At 37.2% G+C, this 11468-nt stretch overlaps 1 protein-coding gene across 5 annotated transcripts in view; it reads left to right on the plus strand.

Annotated features, from left to right (window-relative positions):
- Positions 1 to 9196, plus strand: part of map7d1b (MAP7 domain containing 1b) — a 44333-nt gene extending 35137 nt beyond the window's left edge. For all 5 annotated transcript variants that reach the window (XM_065284842.2, XM_065284833.2, XM_065284849.2 and 2 more), the window contains 9 exons: positions 2430 to 2668; positions 2991 to 3267; positions 3346 to 3505; positions 5953 to 6057; positions 6137 to 6187; positions 6270 to 6318; positions 6467 to 6545; positions 6640 to 6866; positions 8659 to 9196. In XM_065284842.2, the coding sequence (XP_065140914.1) occupies positions 2430 to 2668; positions 2991 to 3267; positions 3346 to 3505; positions 5953 to 6057; positions 6137 to 6187; positions 6270 to 6318; positions 6467 to 6545; positions 6640 to 6866; positions 8659 to 8669 (1198 nt within the window). In that variant the 3' untranslated portion in view covers positions 8670 to 9196. The remainder of the gene's footprint in view (positions 1 to 2429; positions 2669 to 2990; positions 3268 to 3345; positions 3506 to 5952; positions 6058 to 6136; positions 6188 to 6269; positions 6319 to 6466; positions 6546 to 6639; positions 6867 to 8658) is intronic.
- Positions 9197 to 11468: the final 2272 nt, after the last annotated feature.

The raw sequence follows: 11468 nt of genomic DNA on the forward strand, positions 1-11468 counted from the left end.
CAACCTCTCCTGTTTCAAAAATAACTTTGTGCACACATGTCAGTTTTTAGAAAAGTATTCATTGACACTTGCCCGTGTATATATGCCGTCAAGAGCATGCCAAACCTCTAGGTGGCAGTGTAACGAGAAGCTCAAGCCCACGTAAGCCAATCAGAATCCCGAAAACAGCAACAAATCATTTCCTGTTCCTCATTTGAACAAAGTCGCACTTTTGGCATAGGTGCAAGTTCTGGCGATACTGTGAAGTTGGCTGCCTAAACATTCGTTTGTCTCAGTTTACGTGCAACCGCGTAACCGAAGATTTTTCAAATCTCCACTCTGGCCGGAATTTTTGAAAGAATCAGATTCAGAGATGAGTTCTCCGTTTGCGTGTAAACAGGGCCTAGGCCAGAATCTGTGCACTTCGCTTCACACCTCACAGGTGTGGCATATCAAGATGCTGATAAGACAGCATGGTTATTGCACAGGTTTGCCCTAGGCTGACCCCAATTAAAGGCCACTCTAAAATGTGCAGTTTCATCACACAGCACACGGTGCCACAGATGCCGTTTTGAGGGAGCGTGCAGTTGGCATGTTGGCAGCTGTTGCCAGTGAATTGAATGTTCATTTCTCTACCATAAGAGTCTCCACATGCGTTTCAGAGAATTTGGCAGTACATCCAAAATGGGGGCAAAAACAAAAGTGTTGCGTTTTTAATTTTGTTGAGTTTAGTTACATACACCACATGCTTTTTATCTCCAAGTGGTGTGTTTCCGAATCTTCTGTTGAGATGAAATGTTGTCTTTTCGCAAAGCAAACAGAAGCTCTGATCCAGCCCAGCAGGGGCTCCAGCAAGCTGTTCGAGCTCCAATACTTTGTTGAAAAAGTGATAAATTAGCTATTAATGTATTATGGTTGCATTATAAGCAGCCCATGCTGAATTCACAGTGTTTTCTATATAGAGATGCTCCAAATGAGCGGCCAAAAATCAGAACTGGAAAATTTTTGCTCTCTAACACACTATTATCACTGACACAAAGCTGTTATACGAATGCGCCTCTGAAAGGAACTGTCTTGAGAAAAGTCTTGATAGCATTTTCTTGTCATTGTATTGTAGTATAATGCTTGATAAAGATATGTTTGTAAATACGCACAGCTACCAAAGGGGATCGCACACCGAACATGCAGCGCCCCACCATTCTAAAAAAACTTGAACACATTGTTTTCTATGAGTATACGCACACTGGCGCCGACATGTGGCGACTGTCCGCGCCGCCCAGCTATGACTCAGGAAGTTGCTCAAATCCCTGTCACGCCACAGAGCGCCACTCACATAGTTTAACATTAAATAACATCATATTTGTCCCAAATCATTAACGATTAACATTGGCTGCTAACGTATATTTTGCATTTTGAAGTAGACGCTATCTGACGAAGCTTGCGCTATTTATTGTGCACTTCCGGTTTACGGTACCTCCGAGTTGTCCTAGACGCGACTTGACGCAACGCTGAGCTGTGCTGCCGGTGTGCAACCCCCTTTATGGTAACCGCTTTATTTCTGCTTGTGAAGCGCCATCTACTGTCAGAGAGTGAATTTGCGCTTTTATGTTTTTGTTTTGTGCAGGCGTTTGTGTTTATATAGCCTAATTTCACAAAGCTGAAGTCAAACCCCTTTGCATTTTGAAGTTATAGAAAATTCTGTTTGTGATATGCATATTATAGAACAATTAAATCTAATTTTAACAAAAATAATAACAATTTTTATCATTGGGCTCACGATGTAGATGTTGTCTCTAATTTCAGATAGCTACAGATATTTTTATGGTCACTTAAGACTATTAATTAGCAAATAAACATCTTGTTCATTTACTATTTACTATTTTTTATTCAAACAGAAAAATCAGTATCAGAATCGACCAATTTGCTTGTAAAAAATTGGCAATCCGCATCATCCATGAAAAATCCTCATTTGTGCTCCACCAATTTTAACCAGACACAAAGCAACACGTTTGAAGCATTCACTTGTCATATTGAAAGCTAAAGGAAGTGCAAAAACACAAAGACACAGCCAAGCAAAATATTATTTGTTGTGCTTTGTAAGAAAAGCATCACATTTACTATTAGGGATGAAGCTAACCGTCTGTAGTATGTGCTTAAGATAATAATACCTCAAATTGTGATTTTTTTTGGGTAGAGGAGGGTATACGCTGGTCAAAAAATTTAATAGATTTACTTTAAATGAATTCTGACCCATATCTAGGAACTGGAATATAATAAAAACATGAGGTTGGACTATAGCATCATACCAGCAACTTGTACATCGGATAGCACCACTTACATTTTATTTAGAAAATGAAAAAAATTAGCTTTTGTTAAATGTAAGTGTGTACATTTGCTCTTTATAGAAATGTCTGCTTAATTAATAAATGTATTGTGTGTTTTCTTCTTAGCTCAAATATAAAACCTAAAAACAGAACATCATCACCTGCCACGCCCAGGAGTCGCCCTCTCTCACCCAACCCCACCGTGTCCTCTAAACCACCCTCATCTTCAGGCCGGACCCCTCCAGGCACCAAAACCAGGCCCAAGCGAGCTCAGACCCCTGCCCGGGTACAGGCCCCTGCCGTAGCTGCCGTCGCCGTGGAAACAAAGGAGCCCGCTCAGGCTAACCCTCCCAAGGACACAAAGAGTGAGTCTGATCGTCATGACGACCACAGCAGATAAATCCATGTGACTCCTTTATGGTTCTGCACGAGCCCTGGTCTGACTTTTATTGTTTTAGTTTGTATGAGGGTCAATGATGTGATGTTCAGTTTTAAAGAACCACTTTACGATCATTTTGGTATTCTTGATAAACCTTGAAAATGTATCTTTAAAAATTTTGGAAACTTTTTTGAAAATGAGTATTCAAAATTACTTTTAAGTATGTTTAACCAACTGAAAAATGAACTTAGCACATGAGTTTTAATGTAGATTATGAAAAGATTTCATCCTTTCTCTTTTTTATTAAGCCCCCAATGTGCCTGACATCACCGTCTCCTCTGCCCCTGCCACGCCCACCACTACCAATCCGCCAATCGCAACGGCTCCTCAGACACCGGAGGCCAGAGTGTCCGCCACACCTTCGCGTTCCCTCTCTCCCGAGCCGAGCCCTTCGGTCGCCAAGCCGACAGCCGGTACCAATGACCCGGAGGAAGCGGCCCGGGTTTTGGCAGAGAAGAGACGTCAGGCCCGTGAGCAGAGAGAGCGGGAGGAGCAGGAGAGACGAGAACAGGAGCAGAAGAGCAGGTCAGCCGGTCTAACAGATGCACATTTTTAAGACATAAATCTATGAGTGGACACTTAAACTGCTTTATCTTCAACCAGGGAGATGCGTGAGGAGCACGCCAGGCGTGAGGAGGAAGAGAGGAGGCGCAGAGAAGAGGAGGCGCGCTTCATGGCCGAGCAACAGCGTCTGCAGGAGGAGAGGGAGGCGCAGGAGAGAGCACGAGCCGAGCAGGAGGAAAATCAGCGCCTTCAGAGACAGGTGAGCAATGCATCATGGGAAGTAGAGGGAATTTGAACACCAACCAATCACATCTTAGCATTATTTTCAGACTTTATAAGTCTCCTGGAACTCTTGTAGGATTCAACCAACCAGAACGACTTCAGACTTGTTTTTAATTTTATGTGTATTATGCATCACACCTCCAGCCATCGGTCCCTTGAGACTTTTATTTGATTGTTTCATCTACAGTCTCTATTAACCTCTGCTTATCACATTGCCAGTGGAAACACGTTGAGAGCAATCACGTCACTGTACACACAACCCATCTGACACGCGTCACATCACCGTGGTCTGTTTGTAGTTGTGTGCTTTGATTTAATAATGCAGGATGGGTTTAATGGGGCCGACCGTGTCTCTCTGGAAAGACTGGGGATGTCTGTGCAGCATCAAAAATGATTTTCTGAGATCCAAACTGTGACACAGAATCAGTTGATATACTGTTATATATATGCAGATTAAACTTGTTGTCATGTCTGGATATCACGAAATAAAGCTATACAGGCCCGGCTGCAGAATGAAATGACCAAGGGGGCAGGTGAAATTTTTAAGGGGGCTTAACTTTAAACCAAAAAACACACAGATTACTTGCTTTTGGCAGAGTTTTGAATGCAGCGTTCCCTTATAAACAATATTTGCACAAGTATATTGCACAGTTAACCAAACAGAAAAAAACAGACATTTTAAATACATTTTTATTAATGCCCTGTTGCGCATAGACCTGCACTGCAAAAAATGACTTTCTTACATAGTATTTTTGTCTTGTTTTCAATAGAAATATCTAATAATTCTTAAATCAAGATGTATTTTTTTGATGAGCAAATGACCTAAGAAAATAAGTCTAGATTTTCGACAAAAAATATCAAATTTAAGTAAATTTGTGCTTAAAATAAGCAAAAAAATCTACCAATGGAATAAGACATTTTTTTCTACATTTTTCTTGTATTAAGTAAATTCAAGAAAAAAAATTCTTATTCCATTGGCAGTTTTTTTTGCTTGTTTTAAGCACAAATTCACTTAAATTGTATATGTTTTGTATAAAAACTAGACTTATTTTTTTAAGTCATTTGCTTATAAAGAAAATACATCTTGATTGAAGAATTTTTTTGATATTTCTACTGAAAACAAGAGAAAAATACTAAGTAAGAAAGTCATTTTTTTGCAGTGTGTTGCGTATAAATTAAATAGTAAATAACAAAACCTTTTATTTTTTTTTATTTACAAAAATATTTTTTGTTTATTTCAGTTAGTCTTATAAACACACAATACAGTGTTAATTAGTTATCATTTTGTAAAGCTTCATTGTTAAACCTTGCCATAAACTTAGGGGGCACAAATCACATTTGGGGGGCAATGCCCCCTTTTGACCCCTCGTGGCGCAGCGCCTGAAGTTATACTTTGTAATTGTAATGAACTTTAATACATATATTCTGTTAAAGTATACTTTGTCGGATGTTTCATGAATTTATATCTTTATTCCATTCAATCACATTGACCTCTGCTGCTCCCTGGTGGCAGGAGTGCAAAATGCTCAGATTTAATTGCACTTAGATGCCTGTTAAAGGGACACTCCACTTTTTTCGAAAATATGCTCATTTTCCAGCTCTGGCGGTACCATTTTTAGCATAGCTTAGCACAATCCATTGAATCTGATTAGACCATTAGCATTGCACTCAAAAATAACCAAAGAGTTTCAATATTTTTCCTATTTAAAACTTGACTCTTCTGTAGTTACATCGTGTACTAAGAACGACGGAAAATTAAAAGTTGTGATTTTCTAGGCAGATATGGCTAGGAACTATACTCTCATTCTGTCGTAATAATCAAGCACTTTGCTGATGTAACATGGCTGCACGAGGCGCAATGATGTTACGCAGTACCCGAAGATAGTTCCCTGCTATTGAAATATACTAAGAGGACTATTTTTATCCTAGAAAATCGCAACTTTTAATTTTCTGTCTGTCTTAGTACATGATGTAACTACAGAAGAGTCAAGTTTTAAATAGGAAAAAATATCAAAAGTCTTAGTTATTTTTGAGCACAATGCTAATGGTCTAATCAGATTCAATGGATTGTGCTAAGCTATGCTAAAAGTGGTACCGCCAGACCCGGAGATCGGCTGAATGGATTACAAAACGGTAAAAATAAAATATTTAACTCTAGGGGAGCTGGAAAATTAGCATATTTTCAATAAAAGTAGAGTGTCCCTTTAAAAGCTCTCAGTTTTTTACACACATAATATGTGTCGTGTATCATAGGACATATGGGTATTGTGTTCCTGTAGCCCAAAGTTAAAGCATTGTGCAATGGGTTTCATAGGGAACACACATGCTGCTGCTCAGATAAAAAGCGTTTTAAAAAATGCATATATGTCATTGTGTATTGTGTGATGGATTATGGCTAATATAAGCTCACGCATGTGCTTGCAGCGCGAAGAGGCCGAATCTAAAGCCCGCGAAGAAGCGGAAAAACAGAGAATAGAGCGTGAAAAACATTTTCAAAAGGAGGAACAGGAGCGCCTGGAGAGAAAGAAGGTAAACAAGAGAGGTACTGTACAAACAAAGTCTTATTTGTGATCATGTGTGACTAATGTGTATCTGTTCACCTGTCTAGCGTTTGGAAGAAATCATGAAGAGGACCCGTAAGAGTGACACTGGTGGACAGGTGAGAACTGTCTGTTTAATCTCATACGTGCATATAAACGCAGACAGACAGAAATATTAACCTGGTTTATTTATCTCTGCAGAAAGATGTGAGGTCGCCAGCCCAGGTCAATGGCAAAGTCTCTGACAGCGGTAAACATTAAATCTTTCAGTTCTTTAATGTTTAAATGTTGCATAAACTTATGATAATTTTTAACTTTAGATGAACTGTGATTGGAATATTAAATATGATGTTTTATGTCACATACAATAACAAAACTGTTACTTTGCTGTTTTTCAGTAATGCAGAAAAATTCTTCAGACAATCTTCATACTCCTGCAGCAAGTTTTAACCAATCACAGGGAGACTTTAAAACAAGGTAGAAATAAAATGTCTCTTTCCATTACATAGTTGTGGAAAATGTCCAAACGAACAAAAATTTGAGTGATTATCTGTGCTTTCTGTCCTTTCAGCTCCTGGGATTCGTCCCCTCTCATAAATGGTGTCCAGCCCACCAAGCATCAGAATGGACTGTCATCCAATGGAGACGCAGCACAGTATGAGGAAATCATCAAGTTGTCCAATCGTAGTGGCAGCAGCAACAATGGCCAGGGTCAACCGACTGACCCAATCATGGCCTTTGAGGCAGGGGAAGAATTTAGGATGAAGGCGGGGCCTATTAAACCCCAGCATGTGGCAGGTATGACTGTATACAGTATGCTATGCACTTAAAGTATGTACTGTACTAGCAATGAAAAAGCATACACTAACTAACCACTTTTCTTTGAGGGACAGAATGAAGAAATGTAAATATGACGTGGGCCAAACTTTTATCCCTATATATATATACATTTTATATATATTTTACCTATTATAGACGGTTTCATCGAACGTACGTGCTGTGAAGCGACACGCGTCTGGTCCGAACTTTACTTCCGGTTTAGTTTTTTTAATGGTCTGACTAGTTGCTAAACTGAACTCTTGAACAAATACCTTGTCGAAAATAAAAATAAAATGTGGTTTCCTAGGTAATCTACGTGTTGTTTATTTTGCTTCTTATATAAATATACTACGTTTAAAGTACTTTGTTGTTATTTATTCTTCGCAGAGTTTACCGGAAGTTACGTGTTGACCACGAAAGCCGCTTGTTTATGTTGTTACTGCTGAAACCGTCTATATGTGTCGCATGCGTGTACTCGCACAAGTCAATTTTTTTAAAGCATTCAAAGCTCAGATTGGATACGAAAATTACTCACTTTCAGATGGTCGGCACCCACACAGCCCCTTTGCAACTCTCCATAGGGAATTATTTCAGGATTATCGGCCGTCATTTGTCATGTACAGTGTAAAGTAACCGCACTGATTAAAAAATCTGATAAAGCCCGGCTGGATAAAGATGACCGGCGGGTCCCATTTGGCCCGCAGACCACCAGTTGACTAGCCTTGCACTACAGCGATGTTGAAAAAAGTGCCATACTTTACAAATATAAAAGATAAACTATCATTCAGAGATAACTAACCCCTGACACATTTTATGCCAAAAATTAAGTAAAGATCATAAAGATATTTTTTATATATTGTAAATATAAAAAAATATTTATCATTAGTAATACACTGCAAAAAATGATTTTCAAGAAAAAAAATTCTTAGTATTTTTGTCTTGTTTTCAGTAAAAATATCAAAAAATTCCTAAATTAAGATGCTTTTTCTTGATGAGCAAAACGACCGAAAAAACTAAGTCTAGTTTTAAGACCAAAAATATCAAATTAAATAAATAAAGCAAAAAAAAAAAACAAGCAAAAAAATCTGCCAATGGGGTAAGCAAATTTTTCTTGCTTTTTTTTTATTTAGTTTTTAAGAAAAATTTTCAAGATTTTTTGCTTACCCCATTCGCAGATTTTTTTGCTTGTTTTATGCACAAAATCACTTAGATTTTATATTTTTGATCTAAAAACTAGAATTATTTTCTTGGGTCATTTTGCTCATCAAGAAAAAGCATCTCAATTTAAGAATTTTTAGATATTTTTACTGAAAACAAGACAAAAATACTAAGAATTTTTTTCTTGAAAATAATTTTTTTGCAGTGTATGTGTTGCTAAGGACTTCATTTGAACGTTAAAGGTGATTTTTTCAGTATTTAGATTTATTTATTTTTTCAAATAGTTGTATCTCAGCCAAATATTGTCCTTTCTAAACAAACCATACATCAATTGAAAGCTTGATATTATTTAGTCAACTTTCAAATTATATTTAAATTTCAATTTACCCCAGGAGGTTTTGTGGTCCCGGGTCACATATAAAAACATACTCATCAACTATGGATGCGGTGCAGTGATGCTCATAGATCGAGATGAAGAGGTCTTGTGAATAGCTATCGACCAATCAGCATGCAAGACCAGAAGACTTTGTTTAATGATGGCTCTCTTACTAATGTTATGATGTTTGTTTCTATTAGAGACTTTACTTTATTGTACTTTATTTGTCTCCTGTAGAGGTTCTGTGAAAGCGTGAATCCCACCGAAGAGACGAGAGAGGAGAAGCCTTACGTTACCACTGAAGAAGAGCGCCTGCTTCCTCCTGTCACGTGTGCCAAACAAACAGACTAAAAACACTGCACAGCAGAAAACAAACGTTTCTGTGGAAGCACTTTGAGAACGTGAAACGAGAACCTAAAAACTGAACACTTCTATACACTTCTATAAACCGTTTGCAGAAAGTCTCTGTCTATTTCACTGTGTGTCATGGTGCAACATTGTCAAGTTTCTTTAAGAAGTCACCTGCCGATTATGTGGCACCTTAAATGAGTCTCTATATAATGAATTTTAGCAAGAAATTGACTATCATTATGATATTGATTATAATTGTTGTTGTTATTATTGTTGTTGTTGTTATGATGTATTGTTATTGTTCTTTTAAGTAGTGTGTCTTGAAATATTGCGTTATTTAACGTGTGGAGAGGGTGATATACTGTATCTTAATGTATATTTGCCTGAATATGACAGACCTGTGGAATAAATCTTTATGAAAGGGTGTTTGCCTTTATTTTTAAGGTCATGTATATGTTTAGAAAATGAATCCCCTGAAACATGACATACCTAGTGTCAGGATATTCATTTTTCTGGTAACACTTTACAATAAGTAACAATATAAAAAAATTTTTAAGCATGTATTAATTCTTGTTAATATTAGTTAATACTAAGTTAATACAGTTATTCATGTTGGTTCATGGTGCATTAATGTGTAATAATTATAATGCTTGGTTTAATAAAATGTATTATTAAATGCCAAAATGAACATGAAGTAGATTGCTATAGAAGTATTGTGCATTGTTAGTTTATGTTAGCTAATGCATTAACTAATTTTTAACAAATACAACATTATTGTAAAGTGTTACCCATTTTGTTGTGCCAAAGCATAAAACAGAATAAAACGGATTATAATTTTGACAACTTTTCTATCAATAGATTTTCTATCAGGATCTACAGTAAGAGAATATTTTTTTGTAGCCAGTAGGAGGCGGTATAGTCCAACCATGCAGGTATTAAAGGGCTAGTTCACTCAAAAATGAAATTTCTGTCATCATTTTCTTATCTTCAAGTTGTTTCAAACCTGTATAAATTGTATCTGATGAACACAAATAAAACTATTTAGAAAATGCTAATAACCAGATCTCGGGCACCATTCACTTCCATTATATAATTTTTTTCCTACTATGGAGGTCAATGGTGCCCCAGACCTGCTTGGTAACAAACATTCTTCAAAATATTTTGTATTTAACAAATATAGTAAATGATGAAAGAATTTACATTTTTCGATGAACTGTCCCTTTAAAAACTGGGAGCTGAGATGTACTGTTAAATAAACTATACAAGAAAACCCCACATTGATTGAGCACTAATCTATACATGTTTATGGTGATCATGTCTCAGTCTCTCTGGTGGGTTACAGTGAGTCGGACAAAGTTCAAGCCCAAATCAGATAGGAGAACCTGATTTTGCACAACGTTGGTCAACACCTCTGTTTGTCTTATAACCACAGATATCTGACAGCCAATCAGATTTGAGGGTAGATTAATCCATTCATCCACCTATGATTTTTCCAGAGTTCAAGGGGTAGGTTTTGCTTATGGATTAAGGACTTGGGTTTTCACAGGCAGGGTTACAAATAAATAAAACAAAATTAAGTTCAATTTAAGTATAATAGGATACGATGAAAAGATATTGGATACCCTGTAAGAAAAAATGGTCCTGTCACTGGGCAGTACCCTTTAAAAGGGTCCTAATATGTAACATCTGGTACCAATGTGTGCTTATGAGCTTTAGCTCTGTATTTTTAGGTAGGTGATAACAGACACAACCTTTATTTATGTTCAAGGTTGGGACTGCCAGCTAGGTTTAAATTCACTTGACAGGAGCGAATAGGATCCCGTCCTAAAGAGCAGGATCCAGATGAGAGACAGTCCATCTCATGAGGCCACTGAAACCTCTTGTGTTAGTTCTGAATAACCAAAACGACAGTTTTATTGCTTAAAGGTTTCTTTTTTATAGCTTGAAGTTCTCAGTTATGCTTTAGTTAAGTATCATCTTTGTTTCAGATTGTTCTTCTAAAATTTCAATGAAGAAATAGACCCAAACAAGACTATTATGACCGCAATAAAACATTTAGTTACCCATTTGGCAAATGTTTTATCCAAAGCAACTAACAGTGCATTGGGAACCGAATGCGTGACCTATAATCTGAGAACATCTTTAGGAGATCGTGTGCCTCAAGAGAGAAATCTAAGAGGCAGGGGACTTTGCCAAACCACTTCATTTGATCCCATGTAATCTTGTTGCTTTCCAAGAAAACCAAATAAGATACTAAAGAGATTTTCTCTTTAGGTTAGCTGGTTATTCCTTTCTCTTGGTCAGAACGGTGCTAACATCTTTTACATTTATTGCATGTGCTTTGCATTGCAAAGTTTTCAGTGAATGTTATTCTTCTCAAAGTAATGCGTAGTATTTGCTAAAATGTGTCACCTGGATGACTGCCACAGATCTGGATGCAAAGTTCATATTTGTCTTTAGACTTTGACCTTTAAATTGAATGTTGTTTCATTGCTACCAGGAAAACAGGATAAGCCTTATTATTTCCCAGTGCATTGGTTAACTGAAATATTTACTGTTAGCTTTGATGCTAGTTTGGTTGCTTTCCATTCAAGAGCTGTGTGTATGTGTCAGTAAACGTGTGTATGGGTGTGTAAGATCTGCTTGTGTTTGTTTTTCATGGTGTTCATTTGCATGTCTCTTTGTCTGCGTGTGTT

The sequence above is a fragment of the Paramisgurnus dabryanus genome, chromosome 19 (genome assembly GCF_030506205.2).
Source record: "Paramisgurnus dabryanus chromosome 19, PD_genome_1.1, whole genome shotgun sequence".
In the NCBI taxonomy this organism is placed as follows: domain Eukaryota; kingdom Metazoa; phylum Chordata; class Actinopteri; order Cypriniformes; family Cobitidae; genus Paramisgurnus; species Paramisgurnus dabryanus.